Source organism: Bubalus bubalis, chromosome 5, assembly GCF_019923935.1.
Source record: "Bubalus bubalis isolate 160015118507 breed Murrah chromosome 5, NDDB_SH_1, whole genome shotgun sequence".
Lineage (NCBI taxonomy): Eukaryota > Metazoa > Chordata > Mammalia > Artiodactyla > Bovidae > Bubalus > Bubalus bubalis.
The window spans coordinates 57,175,779-57,202,480 of NC_059161.1; the positions used below are offsets into that span (position 1 = coordinate 57,175,779).

Sequence of the window (26,702 nt, forward strand, 5' to 3'; positions counted from 1 at the left end):
CTAGAATATATTGTTCTATGGATAGCTTCCTCTTCTTCAGGTGGATTTTTTTTTAAATTTATTGAAATATGGTTAATTTAAAAAGTCGTATTAGTTTCAGGTGTTCAGCAAAGTGATTCATATATGAACATATCCATATATGTTCATTTTTAGACTCTTTCCCATTATAGGTTATTACAAGATATTGAGTACAGTCCCTGTGCTATACAGTCGGTCCTCGCTGGTTACCTATTTTATCCTTTAATGGATTTTGACAAGGAGTGAGGGAAAAAAACAAAAACAAGCAACAGCATAAATGTGTGTATAAGCTGGGTATGTGCTGGCTTAAAGTGACAGGCAGCTATGGACAGAAGAAGAGCAGCTGCTGCTGGAAGAAGTGATGATGGGGGTTTTAAGTGGTTAATTGACTTGGAACAATGAAGTGCCAGAATCATGCCCTGCCAATCACCCTTATTCCTAAAGAAACACTTAAATTGTCAGCTAGATTTGTCATTAACCTTCCAAACCTAGAGAATTTGGGTCAATTTAACAGGAGTAGCACATGGATTCAGTAAAGGTTTATGATGCTCTTCTTCATGATTCCCCATAATCCCTTCTTAAACTCTAATATTCCAGTTGGCTGCACAGAAGAGAGACTGGACAATGTAGAAGTCTTCTGCACCAGTCACTTGAGTCAAAGGGAGCAGAAGAGGGAGAGACAGTGAGTTCCTTACACATATGTGATTTTTTCATTCAGAACACACCCTTATTAGCAAAGACGCCAATCTTATCCATGCTTGCTCTTCCTTAGTAAAGGGGGAGAGAGAGAGGTGAGGGAGAAAGGAGAGCTGAACATTTAGACCAAGTTAAGAAGGTTACTCTGAGATGGAGAAATGTTGTAAAAATCACTGCACGCCTGTGTACTACAAGAGACACAGGAGATGTGGGTTCAATCCCTGGGTTAGGAAGAACCCCTGGAAAAGGAAATGGGAACCCACTAGTCAAAAATATGGTTTTTCCAATAGTCATGTACAGATGTGAGAGTTGGACCATAAAGAAGGCTGAGCACTGAAAAATTGATGCTTTTGAATGGTGGTGCTGGAGAAGACTCTTGAGAGTCCCTTGGACTGCGAGGAGATCCAACCAGTCCATTCTAAAGGAAATCAGTCCTGGGTGTTCATTGAAAGGACTGACGCTGAAGCAGAAGCACCAATACTTTGGCCACCTGATGTGAAGAACTGACTCATTGGAAGAGACCCTGATGCTGGGCAAGATTGAAGGTGGGAGGAGAAGGAAGCGACAGAGGATGAGATGGTTGGATGGCATCGCCGACTCAATGGACATGAGTTTGAACAAACTCCAGGAGACAGTGAAGGACGGGAAGGCCTAGCATGCTGCGGTACACAGGGTCTCAAAGAGTCAGACATGACAGAGTGACTGAACCACAACAACCAGTATTCTTGCCTGCAAAACGCCACGGACAGAGGAGTCTGGTGGGCTATACAGTCCATGAAGTTGCCAAGAGTCAGATATGACTGAGCGAACTAAGCATCATATATCCAGGCCAAGTAAGGACAACAAAAGTCTGCCATTGTTTTAGACCAGCATTTATACGAGCTTTCCCACCTTTAAAAATTTCAGTGTGATTAAAACGCACGTGAGAATTAACTAGGAAAAAAACAGAAGTTCGTGAACATATTAAATAGTCCCACATTACTATTTGAGTTTCTGATTCTAATTTCTAGTCCTATTTTTCCTCTTGAAACTGTGACATGATGATGTTCCTAACATATACAAATTTAGCAGGAGAGCTCTGGATTCACTAATACCTTTCAAACTATTGGTTCAACTTTTCTGTCGGCTGAGAATTAAGGCCAGGGTTTTAAGACTGTGTTGAATTAGAGAAGTAAGTGCTGAGCGAAGGCTTGAGATGGATGGGTCTTCCATGACTGAAGGGCAGGGACTTCACTGTCTGGACTTTGTGACAGTTGTTCTAGTTGTTCAGAGGCTTTTGTGGTTTCCTCCTTGATTCTTGACTGTTTTAGATAACTGAAGTTAGTGAACAAGCCTCAGTTCTGTGGAGAGGTATTCACTTTTCAGTTCAGTCCTTCCTGGTTAGAGTTAAGGATCAGGATTAGGCAAACTCCATTAGTGTTAATCAATACATATTTGTCTTATTTATTTCTTCTCTCAACTACTCTGTTCCTTCCAACCTCTTCCATTCCTTCTGCTTATTATTACTTTTTTGATGGTGGAAAAGTCTATTCTGTTTATTAGTAGTCAAGTGGACATGGCTAAGACAATGCTCATCCTATTTATTCTCAAAGCATCATAGTCAGGGACCAGTCAAACTGCCATCATCATCTCTACCAGACCTGCTCACTGTGCTGTCCTGGGACCTGTCAATGTTAAAGGACTTCTTCATCATCTCCGTGTTCTTGGGCAGATAGAGAAGAACTCTGGCCAAAGGCAGTGGTCAACCTTGTCCCCCCAAGGAGAGCTCTTCCAGGCTGTCATCAGAGTCACAGTATGCTGGGCTCATAAGAGGAGGCTGACATTCATCTCTTCTTGGCCTTTTAACACAGCTTTCTTGGCCTTTCAGGTATTTTGCTCTGATTTGGGTTTGAGGAGGGGCAGAAGCCCTTCTTTGCCTTCACCTCAAACCTTGTAAAAATTCAACTGTATCTTTCACAGCAGTTTACTGGCCTATTAACGTGAAGTGTGGGTGCTGCTGTACCCTGTAGGTGATGTTCAGATCTAAGAGAAAGGGCTTTGTATACACCTTCTCAGAGACACCAGTCATTGAGGGATTTTATATACAATTTGACTACATTAACAGAACCCTACAGATTAAACTCTCAGCTTTTTAATTTCTAGCATTACCATTTCATTCCTCTTTTACTTCAGACATTATTATTAGGACATCAAATATTTTATGAAGTTATTGGTAGTACCAGTATTAAAACATAGGCTAACTTAAGCTCTCCCCATGAAATAGTTCAGAAAAAGAAATCTCAATATACTTAAATTAGTATATATTAGATGATTTCTAACTAAAAAACACAAAATGCTTAGTATTACTTCTAAACTTGACAACTTGTCATCAATTATTAAATGCAAAATAATAGGCTCTGCCACTTTGCCTAAATTTTACCTTCATATATGAATGATAACTTTTTTTTTTTATGAACTGGTACTAATTTTATAGTGCTATAGTCTTTCTCAACGGCTTGTATGGATACAACTGTGGGCTCAAGTTGCCATTAAGTAAATACAATTATTTGAGATATCAAATCAAATAATTTCAGAGAGAAGATACTAAACATTAAATAGATTAAATTTGAAAAAATGTCCAATCTCACTAGGCAGAAATCATGAAAATCAAAACAAGATACCTTCTACGAGATTGGCAAAAATTAAGAAATCTGATAATATAAAGTGCTGACAACAATGTGGAGCAAAAGTAAATCTCATACAAAGTTAGCAGAAGTAGATGTTGGTGTAGCCACTTAAGAGCAATTTGACATTATTTAATAAATTTGAGGATATGCATGCCCTTCAACCTTGCAATTCTACTTGGAGAGATATATATCCTTCTATACTTCTTTAGAAAAATAAGTACACGACAATAAACACTGCTGCATTGTCTGTAACAGCAAAAACAAAAAGCTAAATAGGGAAAAAAAAAGGAAACACTAAAACAACAGGAACAATCTAAATATAAACAGAAAGATGGACTAACTAGTAGATATCTACTAAGAGAATGGGTAAACTGGCTTATTTGTACAATGGCAAATAATAATAGTGAAAATAAATGAACTAGACTATACACACTAACATGAATAAAACTGTAAGACAATGCTAAATGGAAAAAAGTAAGTTGCAGAAGAATAAAAAGCTTAAAATAAATAATATATAGTATTTTATGTAAAGATACACATGTGAAAATTTTTTAAACAAATGAATGGGAATAAGAAAGACCAAATTCAGAATAGAAGTTATTTCTAGGTAGAAAGACAGGAATAGAGCCAAGAAATGACACACAGGGCTTCAACTGTATCTCTAGTTTTATCTTATAAAAAAAGATCAGAAAAAAAAATTTTAAAAAAAAAAGAAAAAAGATCAGAAATGAAACATTTCAGCCCAATAAATAAATATCATGAGAAAGCAACTTTTTTTTAAATGGGAAAGATGTTTTGAAGTCTCCATCCAAAAATTAAAAATAGACTAGTGTACTATATCAACAAACTTCCCAACTTAGAAAAGCCAGGAGTATGACTCTTAAAATAACTGTTAAAATATTACATAGTTCTTGAGAATACAGAAATAGATGTACATTTTTCAGCCAAAAAAGACTGAGAAATTAGAACAGAGGTCTTCAGAATCAGAGGCAGAAATACAAGCATCAAAAGCAAAATCCAAATAGTACTATTCAAGCAAAACTAAAGCGATGTTTTATGAATAACTCTTGGTTGTGGGTGCTTAATTTTAAGAAGGGCAGGAGGATTTAACACCTGTTGTGGAGATAGGAAAGGTTTCCCTGAAGAAATTACTCTTAAGGCTGAAATGTGAGAAGTGAGCAAGAATTAAGTGAAGTGAAGTGAAAATTGCTCCATTGTATCTGACTCTTTGCAATCCCATGGACTGTAGTCCATGGAATTCTCCAGAACAGAATACTGGAGTGGGTAGCCTTTCCCTTCTCCAGGGGATCTTCCCAACCCAGGGATGAAACCCAGGTCTCCAACATCGCAGGCAGATTCTTTACCAACTGAGCTATCAGGGAAGCCCAGAGGGAGTGGTAAAAGCTTAAGAACAGGGTGGGGTGAAAAGCTGCAAAGGCCTGATGCCTGAAACAGTATGAATAGGACCAGATGAAAGAAAGGCAGCGGAATCAGAGAAGGAGGGGATGAGAAGAGTGGGGAGAAGCTAGGGAAAGCTGGGGGACCATGAGATGAAAAAAGAAGGTAGGATCTGAACACCATGTTAATGAACTTGATTTCCAAACTACAAAAAATGGAATGCCATCTAAAAGTTTAAATAGAAAGACAATATAATCAGACAGGTTTTGCATTCTTGATGACTTTTTAAAGGGTATATATATGTGTGAGTGAGTGTGTGTGTGCGTGGTGGGGGGTGTTGGGGGGGATGCAAAGTGCAGAAAACCTAGGTGGAAAGCTACTGGGGTAGTCCAAGGAAGAGAGAACAGCAGCGGTGTCGAGAGGATCGGGATGAGAAAGACATTTAAGAAATAAAATCAGAACAATTCAAGGACTGAGATGGTAAGGAGGAGGGAGAGGGAGGGGCCAAGGATAGTTCTGAGGCTTCTGGCCTGCACAATTTGGGGACAGTGTCACTCACTGAGACAGGACACTGGAAGAGCAACAGGCGGGCAACATACTGATCAGGCGGGGGGAGGTCATGAGTTCAGCTTTGGATATAAGTTTGGGTTATCTTTGAGGGATTACAAGCAAATGTAGGAGGGGTTCTGAGTTGAAGAAATAAATCTGTGTTTGCTTATAGGTGACCATTTAAACCAGAGTCACCCTTGAGACAGCCTTGGAAGAGAACACTGAGAGTCCTAGGACCATGCCTTGTGAAACTCCAACACTGAGCGGCAAACAAAAAGGAATATGACTCCATTTAAAGGAAACAGAAAAGAGGGAGCCAAAAACACAGAGGAAACATAAGGGGAAATATAATCTTCATTCAATACATATTTGCTATATTAAGAATTAATTAATTAACATATGTATTGGACTCAATGACATGCAGCTTTAATCCTAAGGCAGTTTCCATTTCTAGCTTTACTTTTTTTTCCCCCTTATTTCTATTAAGTTTAAAAAATCCTAAATTATAATCACAGATTGACCAGTGAAAGGAACGAAGGAAATACTGGGAGGTATGTCAGAGACATTCAGATTAATTAGAGCACCCAGCCTTACAAAAGCAGTTCTTTAAGAAGCTTATGCACAGCTCTCAGACAGAGTCTAGGCTATTGATCTAATCACACTAAAAAGTCAGAAGACTAGAAATTTCAGTCTGAAGGATAATAGCAAATGGTTCTTAATATACTCTTTGGATATGCTTACTCTGGAAAGTAGTCTTCATATTTGGATGTAACATTTGTTATGTTAAACCTGCCTATAATATGTTATTGAACTCTTTGTCCAATAACTGAAGGCTAAAACAGGGTTTAGAAAACTCAGAGTTTTGGTCAGTGAACTGCCTGAAATACAGTTTGGTCTTTCCAAAAAGGAGCTGCCCCAGTGGTTCAGCAGTTAAGAATCTGCCTGCAAGGCAGGAGATGTGGGAGACGCGGGTCTGATCCCTGGATCAGGAAGATCCCCGGATCAGGAAGATCCCCTGGAGAAGGAAATGGCAACCCACTCCAGTATTCTTGCCTAGGAAATTCCAGGGACAGAGAAGCCATCCAGGGGGTCACAAAAGAGTTAGATACAACCTAGCGATTAAACAAGAGCAACTCTCCAAAAAATCTGGTTATCTTTAACATTTAAACTGTTGATATTTTAGTTAGACATTAACATTATTAGTATCACTTTTTAAAAGAAACTTGTTCAGAAACTAACACAATATTGTAGAGTAATTATACTTCAATTAAAAATAAATTTAAAAAGAAACTTGTTTGAACACCTGCTCCCTCAAATTCATCATATTTCAGTGTGAAAGATACACTTTCCAATTCTCCACACTGTGTGCTACACAGACATCTCCCAATAGCCAAGATTTTATGATAGTCCCTGTTTCCAGCATTCCTTTAAAATCAAATCAAGGTCAGAGATATGTTACCAACCAAAAATTTCATGAAGAATGAAGCAGTGAGTGACTCGGCATTAGGTATGATCCTATGTATTCACACAGCAGTATCACTCCTTGTAGGTGTTTGAACTTATATATATAAATTCAGTAATGATTCAAAGACAACTTTTGCAGTCTACAACCAGCTTACTAAACGCTAATTCTTCTCTTATGACTTAGGTTTTCATTTATCCATGAAAGAACTGGTCAAGACTTTTCCTTCAAATCATCTACACACATGGAAAGAACTGTACACAAGAAGTACTCAGCATGTAAGTGGTTTTTGCAGCTACGAAGTGACATATGTGAGAGAGCAAGCATATGTGAGAGTAATTGGTTTTCAGCCTATGTTCAACAGGGAGATTTGTTAAGGAGTATTGCCAAGGAGCTTCTGCTTTCTTCTTGATCCAAAATATTTGTCAATAATTATAGGACTGCCTTTAAAAGTTCGGTTTTTTGATTTGTTAAAAGAAATGTAATTCTGAATTGCTTCCATGATTCTGTCTTCCTCTCTACTTTTACTGACCAAATTCATCAACATGATACAGATTATTTTGAAGATATTCTGGAAAACTTAACTACCTTACCAGAGAGGTCTCTGGGCTTCATCTGAAAACTCACTGAAGTATAAATGGCTTAGGTTACCATTAGACAACATTTTTACACAACAGATAACACACTAGCAGTAAATGAATTATTCATTCAGTAAGTTTGACTCCTAGATGTTAATTCGAAACTTTTTATACTTGCCCTGCTTGTGATCACTGTCATAAGGATTCCTATTCTATGTAACTGGGATGCAGCACTTCTCATTATTAATGAGTTTTAGTAGTCTTGTTTCTGTTTTCATTGCAGGTTTTACTACTCAGCAGATGACTTCTGAACCACTGTGCTATTTTTGTGATTTTGAAATATAATACAACACAGTAAAACAATAAAATATGCAAATTAATAAGTAATATACAGAAGATAAACTGCACCCTGATGATTGTGAGCTGAGACAAACTAACAAAAACTTTGTCAATCTGTTATAAATTAATATGTCCAAGTTTCAAAACTTGGTGGAATTTCAGAGAAAACAACAACTAATCTTGCATTTCAAGTAAGTGAACTATGAATAAAACTGCTTCATCATTCTGCTTTTTCTCCATCAGTAATAGGCTGCTTAAAAGATCCCCAGAGAATCACTAGTATAGTTCATAGACCCTACTCTAAAAAACCACTAATATGTGAGGCGGGAGTCATGCTTCAAAGAGGAACAAGTAAATATAACATCTATGCTAAACAGTCTTAACCTATGAAAACGTATTAAACTGGATTCCATTAATTTAAAATATGTAATACAAATAATACAAGATATTACGTGAGCAATGTTGAAACTAAAGATGCTAACAATTCCAAAGACCAAACTGTTTTTAAGAACTCTATATTTCAGAAGTTTGGAATAGGTTGGGTATCAAATTTAGTTTACTTTCATCTATCACCAATGTTGGCAAAGGAAAGTAATATTCCCTATTAATATGCTATACAAAAAAGAATAAACAAGAAGGACCAGCTTAAATTCAGATCAAGTTCAGAACAAGACTTAACCAAATACTTTTGGGTTGAGATAAGATTAAAATGAATCCTTACTGCAAATATGTGCTATCATAATCTGCCTTTTAGGAAGCACACCTAAGGCACGGAAAGCCATTTTGCTATTTTTTTACTATTACTTGACTGTCAGTGCTAAGGGGGAAAAAAATGATTACTTTTAATTCCGTGTTTTATATTTTTATTTCTTAGATATGACTGACTGGCATATGAGGTGCTCCTAGCATTCACTGAGTAAGGCCAAACATTGAATATTCTACAATGCATGAAAATGAAGCAAGCCTTGATCTGTTCTTTTTTAAATCTTTTAACAAAAAGCAAAGCTATGAACATAAATAAAAATTATTCTGAAAACAACAAAATACACATGGTGTACTGGCTACATTTAGTAAATTTCAGTCTTTGCTTTTATTTTCACAGATTTAAGAAAACAAAATTGCCATCATTTTTTATATGCCCGTTTGGAAAAGCAACCCTTTATCAGCAAGATTAGCAGAATTTAGCAGAATCTATAACAGAAATTACATCACCAAGTATATTTTTAATCTGAATAACAGTTCAGCTTCACATCTGCATGTCTGCTGCATGTTTCAACAAGCGTGACTTTGGTTCCACAACTTTCCCTGGGCCCCTCTGGGAAAGACAGAGTGGGGGTCACACTGCCCTGCATCCAACAAGCACAACAGGCCTGAACTAGTTCTACATGTCACTCAAAATCACATAATTTACCAGAGTATCACACAGATTAACCTCGGAAAAGAGAAAAGGCTAGCTGGGCCATGAACAGGGCCTCTGGGCTGTTATGCAGTCTTCGTGTTTTAAAGGGATTCCCAGGAGAGGGGTGGGCAAAAATTTGTCCCACTGTGGCTCTAACACAGGAAGAAACAGCATCTTTGGATAATTTGTCTGCCCAAGGAAGATGCCTTTTTATAACTCATACCACTAAGTCATGATTAGCTAAGAGACAGGTACTGGAAGTTTCTCCCAAAAAACATCCAACAAGGTATATATCATCTCACACAGAAATAAAAAAAAATCCAGCAAACCTTTCATGTTCATACAGATGAGAAATACCAATACTATGAAAAGCTATACTGGTTGGCAAATTTAAAAGGAATCTCAGTAAGTAAAAAGACAGATCCAAATCTCTTAAGTAGAAATATATAAAATAAACTGAGTTATCTGGTACTGAGACAAGTGGAAAGTCTTGATTATCACTGACCCAAAATTTTCATTTAATATTAGAATCACAACAAGTATAGTTATACACACCACACTAAAACTTTCTTATAGAATTCTGTTTTAGAAATCCAGTTATTTACACCACACTTACATATGTGACCATGATCCCATTATATTCTCATAAAAATAATAATGTACTTTATACATAATCACACATATATATCTTATATACTACACAGTGAGCTATATATAAACAACATATATGGCACAAATGCTAAAATATTTGCTTCATTTTCAAAGTACTAAAATGTGTATCTGAGAAAGTTTTCGCAAATAATTAATGAAGCAACATGAACCAGCTTTACTAAATTTACCAGGTCAATTCCCATCCTACTTGCTTTTTTTGGTCCCTATGCTGTTTTATGGAGAAGGAGATGGCACCCCACTCCAGTACTCTTGCCTGGAGAATCCCATGGATGGAGGAGCCTGGTAGGCTGTAGTCCATGGGGTTGCTAAGACTCGGACACGACTGAGTGACTTCATTTTCACTTTTCACTTTCTTGCATTGGAGAAGGAAATGGCAACCCACTCCAGTGTTCTTGCCTGGAGAATCCCAGGGACAGGGGAGCCTGGTGGGCTGCCGTCTATGGGGTCGCACAGAGTCAGACACAACTGAAGCGACTTAGCAGCAGCAGCAGCAGCATGCTGTTTTGTATGTTCACCCTTTGAAGAAATGTTCGTATCTTCTACTGTAAGTTAGCTTATAGTAACTTCTACTCTAAGTTAGCTTACAGTAACTTCTACAGTAGTCTTCTACTGTAGTTTTTGTGGAGGAAGGAAGAGAAGCAACTGAAGCAATAGGAAACCCACCTATTGACAACAGTATCTCATAAGTTGATTAGAATGAAGCAAAATCCTAAGTACTTCGAAATATCTGATACAAAAAGTTTTATCCTACTGTATTAAAAGACATAAGTTGCTTTGACACGGTAAATGCATTTGAGGAGTAGATATTTTTCAAACATTTGATAAATACTTAAATATTAACAAATGTATATATTATGTTGATATCAAGTCTTTTCTTCATATACTGATGAAATGTAGAATTGTACCTAATGGGAAATTTAGAATAACTGATTCCACAAGTATCATATATTGATTATAAACTCATATTATAATTACTTACTATTAAAATAATTAAATACCTTTTGTAGACTGGTAGGATTTAGCTGAGTTTTGTCTATTATTTTCACAGCAACCTGAAAAAGAGAATTATTAAATTTTAATTTGAGAATACATATCTTAAAGAATAAAATTTATAAAGAAAACATCTTTTGTTTCATCCTAATTAGATATAGCTATACTGGGGATTAACATAATTGGATGGTAAAGTTTTGATAACTAGACAGCCTTAGAATATATTTTATTGACCCAAGTCTGTAACCTATTTGATTCTAAGTCAGTGAAATTACACCTTTGTTAAGTTCTTCCAAGGTTCCCCTTTTAAAGTAAAAATCATTTGTACTTTAATATTTGACTCATTATCTTGATAAGTCATAATTATCAGAAGAGAGAGGCTTATAAACTTTTAGTAAGTTAAGTAGTATGTGGGGAGAGAGACTGGACACCCAAACTTACAGCAAACTAACGAAACACGTTTAAACATCCTCTAAATCTTTGTCTAATATAACCTGTGTCCTAATAGCTCCTGGGGTCAAAATACAGAAGACTAAATTTAACCATAAGTAACAATAATAATATGTATAAAACAAAACGGAAACTTAGCAAGAATGTTTTATGACACATTTTTCATAATGTCCTAATTGGATCCGATCATGTAATGTAGAGTGTTAGATGTTTAACTATTTTGAGTCTTTAATATATAAATTATTAAATATATTATTATTATTATTAAACATATATTTTACTATGTAAATATACCTACTTTGAAACACACAGGATTTTAGAAACCTGATTCTCTTATTATCTGAGAAAAACATCTATAACACTTGCTCAATATAATCTCTAAATAGATTAAAAATTAGTAGCTAATTTCCTATACATTTATACCTAATTTACTTCAAGTAGTAGTATTTAGAATTTATTTTTTATTCAGGTAACAATGGCTTTTAACACTATGTAAGTTTCATGTGTACAACCTCAGATTTCTATTCCTATATACAGTACAGCTTAAGTAGTAATTAATAAGAAGTTATCCTAGCCCTGTTCCTGGGGTTGGGTAGCAAGGGTAATCTGAAATGTTTGTGGAAACCATATAATGAAAAGACAGAAGGCTAAGAAAACCTCATGTGCAGCACATCTGCTTTATAAGAGATGCTAATACGTAAGGACAATTTTTCTGTGCTAGGCATAACTCTACCTACGTACAGTCCATTCACACATACCCCAATGTTTAACTGTTAATTTATTTCCAGAATCAGCTATAGGAAAGCTTTTTTAATAAGACTCTGGAGAGGTCCAAGTAAGTATTAAAAGGCATCGTGAAAACTTACCTCTCTACCGGTTAGAACATGCCTTGCCAACTTTACTTTGGCAAAATTTCCCTTCCCTATTGTCTTTTGTAAACGGTAATTTCCAATGTGAGGCTGTTCGTCTGTTGCTGACGTAATGGAGTTTCTACACCGAGGGATGTTCTGTCTGCTACTTGATTTGGTTGGCTGGATATGGGGTTCGGTATATCCATCCACAGATGTATGCTAAAAAAAAGGTTAGAAGATTTCATCATTAATTAAACTATATAATTAAAGGACAGTTCAAATAACACTACAAACAATTTTCATTAATAATTCATAACCTAGAGGGGTAGGATGGGGTAGGAGGTGGGAGGCAGGCTCCAAACAGAGGGGACATATATAAACCTATGGCTGATACATGTTGATGTATGGCAGAAACCAGCACAGTATTGTAATTATTCTTCAATTAAAAATAAAGAGAAAAAAAATAATTCATCTCTAATGAAAACAAATTGCACTACACCATTTCTGGGCATTCTGTTTGCAATTTCTACTTGACTTTAGTTCCCTTTGCCAGGGGGAATATAAACATTTAAAATGAAATATTCTGCATAGCTTTAGACATATGCTTTTGCTTTTAAAAAGATATAAATGGTTAGATAGCCAGAAGCCCCACAGATCATTACTCTCCTAAGGGTGTTACCCGTGTAGGCTGAGATGTCTATCCAGATCCAGATTGCTTCCTTACAATGGCAGAATGTCTTCAGTGCCAAGACAACTTCACGAGTACAGCTCTGTTTCTCTAAACCAGTCCAACTACTTGTCCTGGTCACTCCTTGATTTGCTGGGCACATAACTTTGGCCAACTAACCAAGCCCTTTCCCACGACAGGCATACCTTTAATCAACTCCTTCTCAGCCCCTCACCCAGCTTCTCATGCCCAAGGAGAAGCCATCGACAGCCCTGCTGGATCCATGCCCTTACATCCACTGCCTTCTTCCTCCTTGCCGTTCTCAAGGCAGAGATGTCACTTTGTCTCAGCGTCTCACGCTGGCTCACAATCACAGTAATTGACCGTGTTACCCTGGGGCTCAGCACCTCAAGTCCCAGGTAAGGCTGCCTAAGGAACCCTGTTTCCCCAGCTCTGAGTATCCCTGCTCTTGGCTAGTTTTGTCTGCTTTCCGAAGTAAATAAAATTTGTAGCATTTTCTGTAAAAATGTAGAATTATGCATGACAATCAAAACATCATTATCTGACATCTTAAAAACAGCTGAAGATGAGTACAACAAATAAACAAAAGAGGTGGGCAGCTTTTATTTGCAAAGGAATTCAGACATATGTTGTCCAAACTATACCACCAAAAACATGTCTAAAAAATTTTGATTAGAAATTTCTTAAAGACAACTCTGAAGAGGACTCCATTTACTAATTTCATGCAAAGCAGGACTCAAGATCATTTTTCTATTTGTTTTTACCTTTGATATTTTTTAAAAACTTGGCTCAGGAGTAAAGGATTTTCTGTGTCTCACACACACTTGCAGCCATTTTGAGTTAAGAGTCACACTGGGGTATCTTCACAGCAAACTGTACTTCCATGTGATTCGATCCACCGCACTGTCATACACTCACTTCTTTGTGTCTGCCACCTCACCATGAGCAACTTGAGGACAGACATGTTTTCTTTCCACTTTTACACACTTACCACACCGTAGAGTGCCAGATATATAGGAAAAGTTCAATAAACCAATACTTCTCAAAGTGCTGTCCTTGGACCAGCAATATCAGCATCATCTGGGAACATGCTAGAAACGCAAATTCTCTGACCCTGTTCCAGACCTACTGAACAGAAAACTCTGGGGGTGGAACCCAGTAAGGAGTATTTTAGCCAGTCCTGATTCTGATGCAGGCAAATTTGAAAACTACTGCAATAAATAATATAAGTAGGCAGTAATCACAAAGTTACTCACTGGTTCTTAGTGACTTTTCTATTATCTGAGCATAAATAAGAGATTTTAATTATAATCATTTTCTCAGACTCAATAGATCACTATAATAATTCCTACAAACAGTACTTCTCTACCTGAAATTTGTCCAGCAGGAACTATGGACTTCTCTATCATTCAAAATTGAGTTTTATCTCCTCCTCAACAAAGTACTCTATGTCTTTCACAAAGCAGAACTGATTACCCCTCTTTTTTGTTGCTATCTTTATATCCAGGAAAAATTTCTACTATTGGACCATCACACCATCTTCTTAAGTATTGGTCTATGGTCAATTTTCATTGTTAGATCTAAATCTCCCTAAACTCCAGAAATTAATACGAATTGTTAGTTAGTGTGTGCTCAGTCGTATCCGACTCTTTGCGACCCCATGGACTGCACCACGCCAGGCTTCTCTGTCCATCACCAACGCCTGGAGCTTACTCAAACTCATGTCCATCGACTCAGTGATGCCACCCAACCATCTCATCCTCTGTTATCCCCTCCTCCTACCGCCTTCAATCTTTTCCAGCATCAGGGTCTTTTCAAATCAAATCAGTTCTTCGCATCAGGTGGCCAAAGGATTAGAGTTTCAGCTTTAGCATCAGCCCTTCCAATTCAGGACTGATTTGTTTAGGATGGACTGGTTGGATCTCCTTGCAGTCCAAGGGACTCTGAAGAGTCTTCTCCAAAACCACAGATCAAAAGCATCAATTCTTCGGCACTCAGCTTTCTTTATAGTCCAACTCTCATATCCATACATGACTACTGGAAAAACCAAAGCTTTGACTAAATGACCCTTTGTTGGCAAAGTAATGTCTCTGCTTTTTAATATGCTGTCTAGGTTGGTCAAAACTTTTCTTCCCAGGACCAAGCGTCTTTGAATTTCATGGCTGCAATCACCATCTGCAGTGATTTTGGAGCCCCAAAACATAAAGTCTCTCACTGTTTCCATTGCTTCCCCATCTATTTGCCATGAAGTGATGGAACCAGATACCATGATCTTAGTTTTCTGAATGCTGAGTTTTAAGCCAGTTTTTTCACTCTCCTCTTTCAATTTCATCAAGAGGCTCTTTAGTTCTTCACTTTCTGCCATAAGTGTGGTGTCATCTGCCTATATGATTTATTGATATTTCTCCTGGCAATCTTGATTCCAGCTTATGCTTCTTCCAGCCCAGCGTTTCTCATGATGTACTCTGCATAGAAGTTAAATAAGCAGGGTGACAATATACAGCCTTGACGTACTCCTTTTCTTATTTGGAACCAGTCTGCTGTTCCATGTCCAGTTCTAACTGCTGCTTCTTGACCTGCATACAGATTTCTCATCAGGCAGGTCAGGTGGTCTGGTATGCCCATCTCTTTCAGAATTCTCCAGTTTGTTGTGATCCACGCAGTCAAAGGCTTTGGCATAGTCAATAAAGTAGAAATAGATGGTTTTCTGGAACTCTCTTGCTTTTTTGATGATCCAGCAGATGTTGGCAATTTGATCTCTGGTTCCTCTGCTTTTTCTAAAACCAGCTTAAACATCTGGAGGTTGGCGGTTCACATACTATTGAAGCCTGGCTTGGAGAATTTTGGGCATTACTTTGCTGGCATGTGAGATGAGTGCAATTGTGCGGCAGTTTGAGCATTCTTTGGCACTGCCTTTCTTTGAGAATGGAATAAAAACTGATTATTTTCCAGTCTTGTGGCACTGCTGAGTTTTCCAAATTTGCTGACATATTGAGTGCAGTACTTTCACAGCATCATCTTTGAGGATTTGAAACAGCTCAACTGGAATTCTATCACCTCCAGTGGCTTTGTTTGTAGTGATGCTTCCTAAGGCCCACTTGACTTCACATTCCAGGATGTCTGGCTTCTACGTGAGTGATCATATCATCCTGATTATCTGGGTCATGAAGATCTTTTGTGTATAGTTCTTCTGTGTATTCTTGTCACCTCTTCTTAGTATCTTCTGCTTCTGTTAGGTCCATCCCATTTCTGTCCTTTATTGAGCCCATCTTTGCATGAAATATTCCCTTAGTATCTCTCATTTTCTTGAAGAGATCTCCAGTCTTTCCCATTCTGTTGTTTTCCTCTATTTCTTTGCATTGATCGCTGAGGAAGGCTTTCTTATCTCTCCTTGCTATTCTTTGGAACTCGGCATTCAAATGGGTAAATCCTTTCTTTTCTCCTTTGCCTTTTGCTTCTCTTCTATTCACAGCTAATTTGTAAGGCTTCCTCAGACAACCATTTTGTCTTTTTGCTTTTCTTTTTCTTGGGGATGGTCTTGATCACTGCCTCATGTACAATGTCACGAACCTCTGTCCATAATTCTTCAGGCAGTCTATCAGATCTAATCCCTTGAATCTATTTGGCACTTCCATTGTATAATCATAAGGGGTTAGATTTAGGTCATACTTGAATGGTCTAGTGGTTTTCTCTACTTTCTTTAAGTTTGAATTTGGCAATGCACTCTAAAAAATGACAGATCTCTGTTCATTTCCAAGGCAAACCATTCAATATCCAGTATCCAAGTCTATGCCCCAACCTGTAATGCTAAAGAAGTTGAAGTTGAACAGTTCTATGAAGACCTATAAGATCTTCTAGAACTAACATCCAAAAAAATATCCTTTTCATTACAGGGGACTGGAATGCAAAAGTAAGAAGTCAAGAAACACCTGGAGTAACAAGCAAATTTGGCCTTGGAGTACAGAATGAAGCAGGCCAAAGGCTAATATAGTTTTGCCAAGAGAACACGCTGGTCACAGCAAACACCCTCTTCCAACAACACAAGAGAAGACTCTACACATGGACATCACCAGATGGTCAATACTGAATATGGTGTTAGGCACAAAAAAAGACAATACAAATACAAATCAGCCAAGTAAAGAAACTTATGGTCCCTATGCTCCTGACACCTATACTTGGGATGACTTACGAGGAATGATGTCTTGCTGTGCAGATCTCTTAAAAGCAGAATGAGTTAAGATATTTGAGTTATATCTCAATGCTGGTTGCAAAGCATATTTTGACTATAAACCAAACTGACAGACTGAATTATTAGCTTCAAATTTTCACATCCTTTGCCATGTAACTTTCCAATGTTCTCCTACTGAGGGCAGAATATAGTTTTACACTCTTTGGGCATCCAGTCATATGATTTGCTTTGGCCAAGAGAATGAGTTCAAAATGGTGGTATAAGCCAGTCCCATACTAGTCATCAAGACGCCCTGCTGTGTTTCAACTTACTCTCTCACATTTCTGCCATCCCCCTGAGAAGGGCGTGTCTAGGTTGATACCAGAAGGACTATAAGAAACACACTGAGCAGAGCCACTCCCAGCTGAGGTCAGATTAACTCAGCTGATCCCCAGATAACCCCGTGACTCATAAGAAACAACATATGCTTGTGAGTTTGAACCACTGGGTGTTGGGATGACTTGTTACAGAGCAATACAATAGCTGATACATAAGAGCTATCACTACTTTCTAATTAAGAGGTCATAAAGGAAAAATGAATAATTAGGAGATTCTTATCAGACTTGTTCAACTTTTAGCTAAGCTACAAACAACAAAAGAGAGGGCAGTATAATCAGTTCCCTAAGGAGAAACTCTTGATCAGGTAACCTATCAATATTTAGGGGCACCATTCTTGACTGTTCTGTATATCCTCAACAAGTATGGTGAGACACAGAGGTCAGCAAAGTTTTCTATAAAAAGCTAGACAATAAATATTTCAGGTTTTGCAGACTCCACTGTCCCTGTTGGGTATTCATTTTTAAAGAAAATTTCTTAGCTCAGGGCCATATAAATACATACCCAAAGGCTGCATTTGGCCTATAGGATGCAGTTGGCCAACCACTACTGTAAAACGTCATGGTTTGAAAAGCAGGACTAAATTGCTTCTGGCCAATGCTACCAACAGAGAAGGAGATTCTAAGAAAATATAGGTATGGCAGTGTCTGTACTTAGGAGAGGAGGGGAGAGAGGGCTCTTACAAAAATACTATTCTTTCTTATCCCACTCCTAGAATTGGAAAAGGTAATATATTCTCCAAAATCCTTTTTAAAAATGAGATCTCCTAACTTTCAACATTAAGCATGACCCTTTTTAGGAGCCATCCAACTTTCTCAGAATGCATTTAGAGGAGTCTTAAATTAGAAATTATAATGGAATATAAAGCACATTTTTTATATTATGATTCTAATTATAAAACACCGACCTAAACAAATATTCCTCCCCTCAAACCCCCATTTTTCCTTAGGAGTGCCATAGCACCACTCAGCAGCAGAATCTTTCCTTAAAGGAACTTTCTGAAGAGTAATTTGAGATAACTGATCTCACTCCATGCTGATCAATATATTAACTCTCAAACAGGAAGCCTAAAAAAAATGTTTATCCAGCATGGGCTGAAGTCATGCTGTGCTGTGTGTGCTTAGTCACTCAGTTGTGTCCAACTCTGATCCCATGGACTGTAGCCTGCCAGGATCCTCTGTCCACTGGGATTCTTCAGGCAAGAATACTGGAGTGGGCTGCCATGCCCTCGTCGGGCTGAAGTCATAGTTAAGTTTAATTAAGAACTATCTCAACTGTACAAGACATTATGCAAGCTCAATAATATAATGGCTATAAATACTAGTCCCTCATCTTTAGCTGAAAATACAAATTCAGATTTTATTTTCTTTCTTCAAGTTGTCCACTCAATCCAGTAGACACTGAATTCCTTCATTCTTCTGCAGCAGTGGCAACATGAACCTAAATCTGGGCTTGAGATGTACTGTATTCAAAGTAATTACAGGTAGTGATTTCATTAGCTCTTCAAGAAACTAATCCCATGGATTATCAGACTTAGAATTCCTGAATAATAATAGAATTTTCCCTGCTTTCAATACCAACTGAAATGAAATTTTTCTACTCACTAGCTATGCATCCTTGGGCAAGTTGTTTAATCTTTATGTGCATGTTTCCTCCTCTATTAAAGGAACTAATAATAAAGCCTGCTGCTGCTAAGTCACTTCAGTCATGTCTGACTCTGTGCGATCCCAGAGACGGCAGCCCACCAGGCTTCCCTGTCCCTGGGATTCTCCAGGCAAGAACACTGGAGTGGGTTGCCATTTCCTTCTCCAATGCATGAAAGTGAAAAGTGAAAGTGAAGTCGCTCATGTCGTGTCTGACTCCCAGTGACCCCATGGACTGCAACCTACCAGGCTCCTCCGTCCATGGGATTTTTCTACCTCATAGCTATTCTGAGCATTACATAAAATAATTTCTGTAAAGGTGCTCAGAATAGCACATAGTAAGAACCACACAAGTGCTTGTTTATTCAGTTCAATTCAGTCATTCAGTCATGTCCAACTCTTTGCGACCCCATGAACCGCAGCACAACAGGCCTCCCTGTCCATCACCAACTCCTGGAGTCCACCCAAACCCATGTCCATCGAGTCAATGATGCCATCCAACCATCTCATCCTCTGTCGTCCCCTTCTCCTCCTGCCCTCAATCTTTCCCAGCATCAGGGTCCTTTCCATGTGAAGAGTCAGCTCTTCACATCAGATGGCCAAAGTATTGAAGTTTCAGCTTCAACATCAGTCCTTCCAATGAACACCCAGGACTGATCTCCTTTAGGATGGACTGGTTGGATCTCCTTGCAGTCCAAGGGACTCTCAAGAGTCTTCTCCAACACCACAGTTCAGAAGCATCAATTCTTCAGTGCTCAGCTTTCTTTATAGTCCAACTCTCACATCCATACATGACTACTGGAAAAACCATAGCCTTGACTAGATGGACCTTTGTTGGCAAAATAATGTCTCTGCTTTTTAATATGCTGTCTAGGTTGGTCATAACCAAAGAAACAAAAAAACCCCATCTCCTAGGCCAGAAAACCAATCCCAAATTTCTGCCATTTCCCTGAGTGTTTGTTGCCTGCAATGACTTCTGGTTGCAGGCAGTCAGGTTGCCTGTAACCTGACCATGTAGAAACTGTACTAGTTTCGGTACAGTCAGGTTTCTTGTCTCTAAGCAACAGAAACCAACTTAGGCTAAGTTAAAAAAAAAAAAAGGAATTTTTCTTAAGTCTATTGGTAGCCTGAAAAAAAATTCTGAAGGATAAAACTTGTGTTCGAGTGGAAGAAAACAAGACTATGCAAATAGCCAAAATAAAATAACTATACTTGGTAATATGGGGTAAAAAGGAAATAAAATGAGGAGATGTGACAAGAGTGTCTAGGGAGGGAGTTGGGGTGAATGCTGCTAATGGACTAGATGTAATAAATGATGTTTGAGCTGGACCCAACAGATGGCAATGAGCTAGAGAAACAGGAGAAGAGTATTTCAGGCAGTGAAATGAATAAACAGAAAAACCCCAAGGTGAGAGCACACTTTGTAAAGTCAAAGAAGAAAGGTACCTAAGAAAATGGTATATTAAATGGAGGATCTTTTTCAAAGGCCTACATGTTGAACATTCAGTTGTCCAACTGAATACTACTAGAATTCAAACTGTTAAAGTTACAGATATAGAGCCCCTGCACACTGAATCATACAGAGTCAGATTTAGAGGGCAAAAGATGGTGTAGCTTGGCTAACCTATTGGGTAATGAATGAATACATGAATACATGAATGAATCGAATCACAAATACATGATAAAGAAAGAATATTCCTGAGAAGTTATATATCATATATTAGACCTGAAGCTGGGGATGTCACAACTCACTTCCCAGGACTCTAGAACATGCCACTTTGCACACCATAACTACTCTTTAGTCAGTTGATATTAGCAGCAATACAGGCCACAACAATTTAGAAACAATAACCAAATTTTTATTTCTCAAAGTCATTTTTAAAAAAAAGTAGGGAAGTTATGGTTCTAATAATGGATAAATAGTTGTATCTGACTAATCTACCAGTAAATAAGAATACAATCTCCAGACAAAATATTAAAAACAATTGTTTGGTGGCCCTGAAGAGCTACAGAAAGAAGCCAAAAACTGGAAGGAGACTGATCTTTATAAAAAGGGAACCACATAGGGTGAAATTTTTAGTTTCCACCTGGGGGCAAACTCTGATCCACCAAGTTCCCAGTGACTGAAATTCAAGCAGAGCAACAGTCTTACTGGCTTAAGGAGTCAGAGGATGGAGCTGATGGCTAAAAAAAAGAATTGATTTAAGAGTGAAAAAGGAAACTCTGATGAAAATAAAGCTACGGAGAATAAAACTCTGAAGTCCTCACACAAACTACAGGTCCCTTGCTGAGCCCTAAACCAAATGTGAGCAAGAGAAACTCCAAAAAACATGTCAGAAGGAGACAGATAGAAGGTCAGGGAAACTATAGATTTGCCTATTGAGCACTACTGGAAAGGCTGAATTTGAAGACTGAGTTAAGCCAAATTAACTTCCTGTCAAATCAACACTTTTCAGAGGAAGATAAATAAATCCAGAGACTCTGTTTAGTACTATCAACAATATCCTATATACAATCAAAATTTACTAAGTACATGATGGAACAGAAAAATGAGTCTATCAAGAGAAACAGCAGTCAACAGAAATAGACACCAAGATGTTCTAGAAGTTGGACTCAACAGGCAAGAACTTTAAAGCAGTTATGATACCTGTTTCTAAAAGTAAAGGATAATATGATTAGAAGAAACAAACATGGGAAATATCAGAAGAGAAATGGAAACTATAGTTAAAAAGAAGTAAATGGAAATTCTAGAACTGAATTGTATAATACTTTTTAAAAACTCAATTCACTGGGCAGGTGTATAGCAGACTGCAAAAGAGAAAGGGTCAACAAACTTGAAGACAGATGAATAAAAATTAGCCAATCTGAAGAACTAGGGAGATTAAACAAAAATGCAGAGAGCCCCATGATCTGTGGGTCAATAACACACACTAACACATGTGTAAATGGGGTACTAGAGAAGGAATAAGAAGGAAAGAAGGGAGAAAAAATTACTAGATGCAATAATGGCCATATAATTCCCCCAAACTATGAATGCCAAGCCAGATAAGTTTGAAGAAAAACAAAAGGAGGTACATCACGAAGTCTAACTACTAAAAAATTATGTATAGATGGGTGAAGTGGGGTGGGGAACCTTAAGAGGAGTTAGGGGAAAACAACACAATACATACAAAGGAGTGTCAATGCAAATGGTAGCTCACTTCTTGGAGAAGGCAATGGCACCCCACTCCAGTACTCTTGCCTGGAACATCCCATGGACAGAGGAGCCTGCTGGGCTGCAGTCCATGGGGTTGCTAAGAGTTGGACACGACTGAGCGACTTCATTTTCACTTTTCACCTTCATGCATTGGAGAAGGAAATGGCAACCCACTTCAATGTTCTTGCCTGGAGAATTCCAGAGATGGGGGAGCCTGGTGGGCTGCCCTCTATGGGGTCGCACAGAGTCAGACACGACTGAAGCAACTTAGCAGCAGCAGCTCACTTCTTATCAGAAACAATGGCCGTCAGGTGGCAATGAAAGATTTTTGATGTACTGCAGAAAAAAATAAATGCAACCCAAAATCCTTTACCCAATGAAAATATTCTTTTAAAAAAGACAATTATTGTAAATCAATAATACCTGAATAAAAATTGTAATAAAAAATGAAGACAAAATAAAGATATTTTTAGATGAATGAGAACTGAAAGAATTTGCTGCCAGAAGACATATGCTATATGAAATGCTAAGGATAATTTTTCCAGCTAAAAGAAAGTGAACATAGATAGTAATCTAAACTTACAGAAAGGAAAAAAGAGCTCTTGAAATGATAAATATGTGAGAAATATAAATAATATTTATTTTTTCATCTTTCTTTAAAAGAAATATGACTATATAAAGCAAAAAAGGTAACACCATATTGTGGAGTTTATAAGAAGTAATGTATGTGAAAAAAAAAAGCACAAAGATCAGGGAAATTAAAAGATTCTTTTAAGAGTCTTAATTTTATCTGAACTGTTGCAATATCACCCTATGTAGACTGCAGTAATATATGGGTGCATTCTGTAATCTCTAGAACAACCAATGGGGAGAAAAGACACTGAAAAAGATACAGAAGCATAGGTAAGTCAACAGAGGAATTAGAATGAAATACTAGGGCTTCCCTGGTGGCTCAGTGGTAAAGAATCCACCTGCCAATACACAAGACAGAGGTTCGATCCCTGGTCCAGAAAGATCCCACATGCCACAAAGCCCATGCATCACAACTACTGAGCCTGTGCTCCAGAGTCAGGGAACCACAACCACAGAAGCCCACGAGCTCCAGAGCCTGTGCTTGGCAACAAGAGCAGCCACTGCAACGAGAAGCCCACACACTGCAAGGAAGAGGAGTCCCTACTCAGCACAACTAGAGAAAAGCCTGCTCAGCAATAAAATAAATAAACAAAATTATTTTTTAAATGAAATACTAAAACTTAACTGATTGATTCAAAAGCAGAGAAGAACAAAAGAAGAGAGGAACACCACCAAAGACAACAACAAAATGAAACTAAAAGAAAAACAAAAGAAAAAAATTAAAGACTTACCAAACATTAATAATTATATTTAACATAAACAAGAATTTCAATTCAAAGACAGGATTAAATGAGCTTTTAAATTAAAAGATGCACTTTAATTATGAATATACAGATAGGTTGAAACTAAAATTATGAGAAAAGAAATACTAATGCAAACAGTAATAAGCAAAAGAGAGCTAAAGAAGCTATAATAATGTCAGACAAAGTAAGACTTCAAAACAAGCAGTACTAACAAAATAAAGACACACAGTTGATAATGATAAAAGGATCAACTCTAAGGAAGACATAACTATCCTAAATATGTATGTGCCTAATAACTGAGTTTCAGTGAACAGAAACTAATAGCAAAGGGCAAAAATACACAAATCCACAACTATGACTGGAGATTTTAACAACACTCTCTCAATAAAGAACTTCACTCAAAACCCAGTATGAGTAAGGAAGATTTGAACACACTATTAATTTGAGGTAGATTACAGATTTCTTAAAGCACATGAGTCACAGTCTCCAAGGCAAGAACCCTACTCCAGATTTTTTAAGCTTTAAGTATCGAATTACCTTCCTGGAAAACTGCATATAGACATTAACAACTGTGGCTTGTCAAAGAACGACTTAAAGAACAGCTACATGTCGTACAAAAGCATGACTGAAAATACCATTAATAATGACGATGCCTATTTCACAAGGATCAGGCAATAAATGAGTTTAACTGTCAGAAAAATTCTCTCAAATGGTACGCTTCCTTTATTGTATGATCATATAATGATGCCTCCCTCCTTCCACAATTTTAGTGTTTCAAGATGAAATTTCTTTTTAAATAGCACAATGGTGAGTTGCTTCAGTGAAAGCAGTAGTTTTAAGTGTCAAAAAACTTACACATCAGAAAAAGAATACTTACTAAAAACGGAAGGCTGTGTATTCTCTTCCTATAGCACGTGAGAGACATACCTCAGAGACACTATGGGTTCGGTTCCAGCCAAGTACAATAAAGCAATGAAGCAAGCCAGCATCCTCCAAACTCAATATTTTTGCTGATGAAGGGTTTGAAAGAGCTCAAGAATTAATAAAATGTGAAAGAGACAGGACGTAAGCAAATGCTACTGGAAAAATGATGCCATTGGTCTTGCTTGATTCAAGAGTTGCCACAAACCTTCTATGTGTTAAAAAACACATTATCTGTGAAGCAAAATAAAGCAAAGTACAATGAGAGAGATACGCCTGTACATTCTTCTAGACAACAATTACTTTACGATACAATTGCCTTTTCTTTGGAAACTATCTCCTTTTAAACTGTGATCTTCAAAGTCACCAAGCACGGTTTCTTTTACATTTCTTTATCATTCAAATAATGGGTGTTGCATGCATAGACCCACTAAACATGTTACAGTTTAAATATCTCACCTAAAATATAAATTTAAAAACTCAACTTTATCTTATAAAGATGTACATCTCTTTTATACATCGCATTATTGCAATCAGATGACAACAGATCTGACAAGACAGTCATGTATCAATTTTTAGAAAGATAAACCACAAAAATGAAGTCCAACAAAGATGACAAAATAGTTATTAAAACAAATTATCACCAAAACTTTCCAGTAGCTACCAAGCTATGCACTGCATGAACCTAGGGGGTAAAAGCTGCACAGCGTAGTGATCCTGCCTGTCTGTAACAAGTAACTGTATAATTTTACAAACTTTCTTACTGTAAGAGATCTCTGATCTTTCTTTAGGAACCAGAAGTTGGTTTGACTTTTAAATACCTCACATGTATGATGCTAATGAAGAAAGGCGGCCAATACAGTTTACAGGCACACCTTGTTTCACTGTGCTCTGCTTTACTGTGCTTCATGGATACTGTGCTTTTTTAAAAAAATTGAAGCTTTGTGGTAACTTTGCATTGAGTAAGTCTACTGACATCATTTTTTTCCTCAAAGTATTTGCTCACAGTGTGTGTCTGTGTCACACTTTGGTAATTCTAGCAATATGTCAAACTTCATCATTATTATTATATTGACTGTACTGATCTGTGACAGTGATCTTTGATGTTATTACCACAAGAAAATTACGAACTCGCTGAAAGCTCAGATGAGGGTTAGTATATCTTAGTAATGAAATATTTTTTAAATAAGGTATGCACAATTTTTAAAGACATAATGCCATTGCACACTTAAAAGACTACAGTATAGTATAAACATAACTTTATATGCACTGGGAAACCAAAATAGTCATGTGCTTCCTTAACTGCAGTGGCCTGGAACCAAACCCTCAATATCTCTGAGGTCTGCCTATACTATATAGAGGTCCAAGAACCCTAAAGAAAATCTTCACCACTATTCAACAACATACTAAAGACCTATCATTACAGTCATTTAGGTATATGACCTAAAAAGGCAAACTTAATTCTATGTAAGAAAAACATTACAACTTACCACTTCAATTTGAAAAACAGAGTAGCTCTGAGTGATAATCCATAAAAACACAAACAAGACAAGATCTCGTGAAAAACTCAGCATTAGAGTAGTGCTAGATAGACCAGTAATGCTTTTGAAGAAGAAAAACAAAGCGGAAAGATTTACTTGTATCATTTTTCCACTGTTGACCTGAATATAAACCTAGAAAATGCAAGTAAATAATAAAATATCTTCGGGAAGTACTACTTGAGTTCAAAAAAGTTACAAGACAGAAAGCATCCTTAACAATCAATTAGATTCTGATTCATTTGGTGAACTCTGAACTCATCCTTTCATATTCAGCTTATGCATTTCCTCCCAGGAAAAGCCATACACCATATCAGAACTTCTATTCCAAACCCCTCTACTTAGCTGAGTTCTGTGCCCATTTTTGGTCTTTCTACAGTTATTTCTAGCAATGCATTGCCCTAAATTTTAAAGTCAATTTTCACTAAAGTGATACATGATGCTTCACCAGTAGCTCAGCTGGTAAAGAATCCAACTGCCAATGCAGGAGATGTAAGAGATATGGGTTCAATATATGGGTCGGGAAGATTCCCCTGGAGAAGGAAATGGCAACCTGGCCCAGTATTCCTGCCTAGAAAATTTCACAGACAGAGAAGCCTGGAGGGCTACAGTCCATGAGTTGCAGAGTCGGGCGCAAGTGAGCATGTAAGCAAAATGATACATGCATGTGGTCAAAAATGTCAACTAACTCTAACAGGCTATGAACAA

General features: G+C 37.4%; 1 protein-coding gene across 7 annotated transcripts in view; it reads right to left on the reverse strand.

Annotated features, from left to right (window-relative positions):
• MARK1 (microtubule affinity regulating kinase 1) overlaps nucleotides 1–26,702 on the reverse strand; it is a 140,945-nt gene that overhangs the window by 47,284 nt on the left and 66,959 nt on the right. For 6 of the 7 annotated variants that reach the window (XM_025286082.3, XM_025286083.3, XM_025286081.3 and 3 more), the window contains exons 2-3: nucleotides 12,084–12,287; nucleotides 10,776–10,829 (exon numbers count right to left, since the gene is read on the reverse strand). In XM_025286082.3, coding sequence (XP_025141867.2) covers nucleotides 10,776–10,829; nucleotides 12,084–12,287 — 258 coding nt within the window. Of the gene's footprint in view, nucleotides 1–10,756; nucleotides 10,830–12,083; nucleotides 12,288–26,702 lie in introns of all 7 variants that reach the window. The other variant, XR_003109509.3, reaches the window with a different exon arrangement.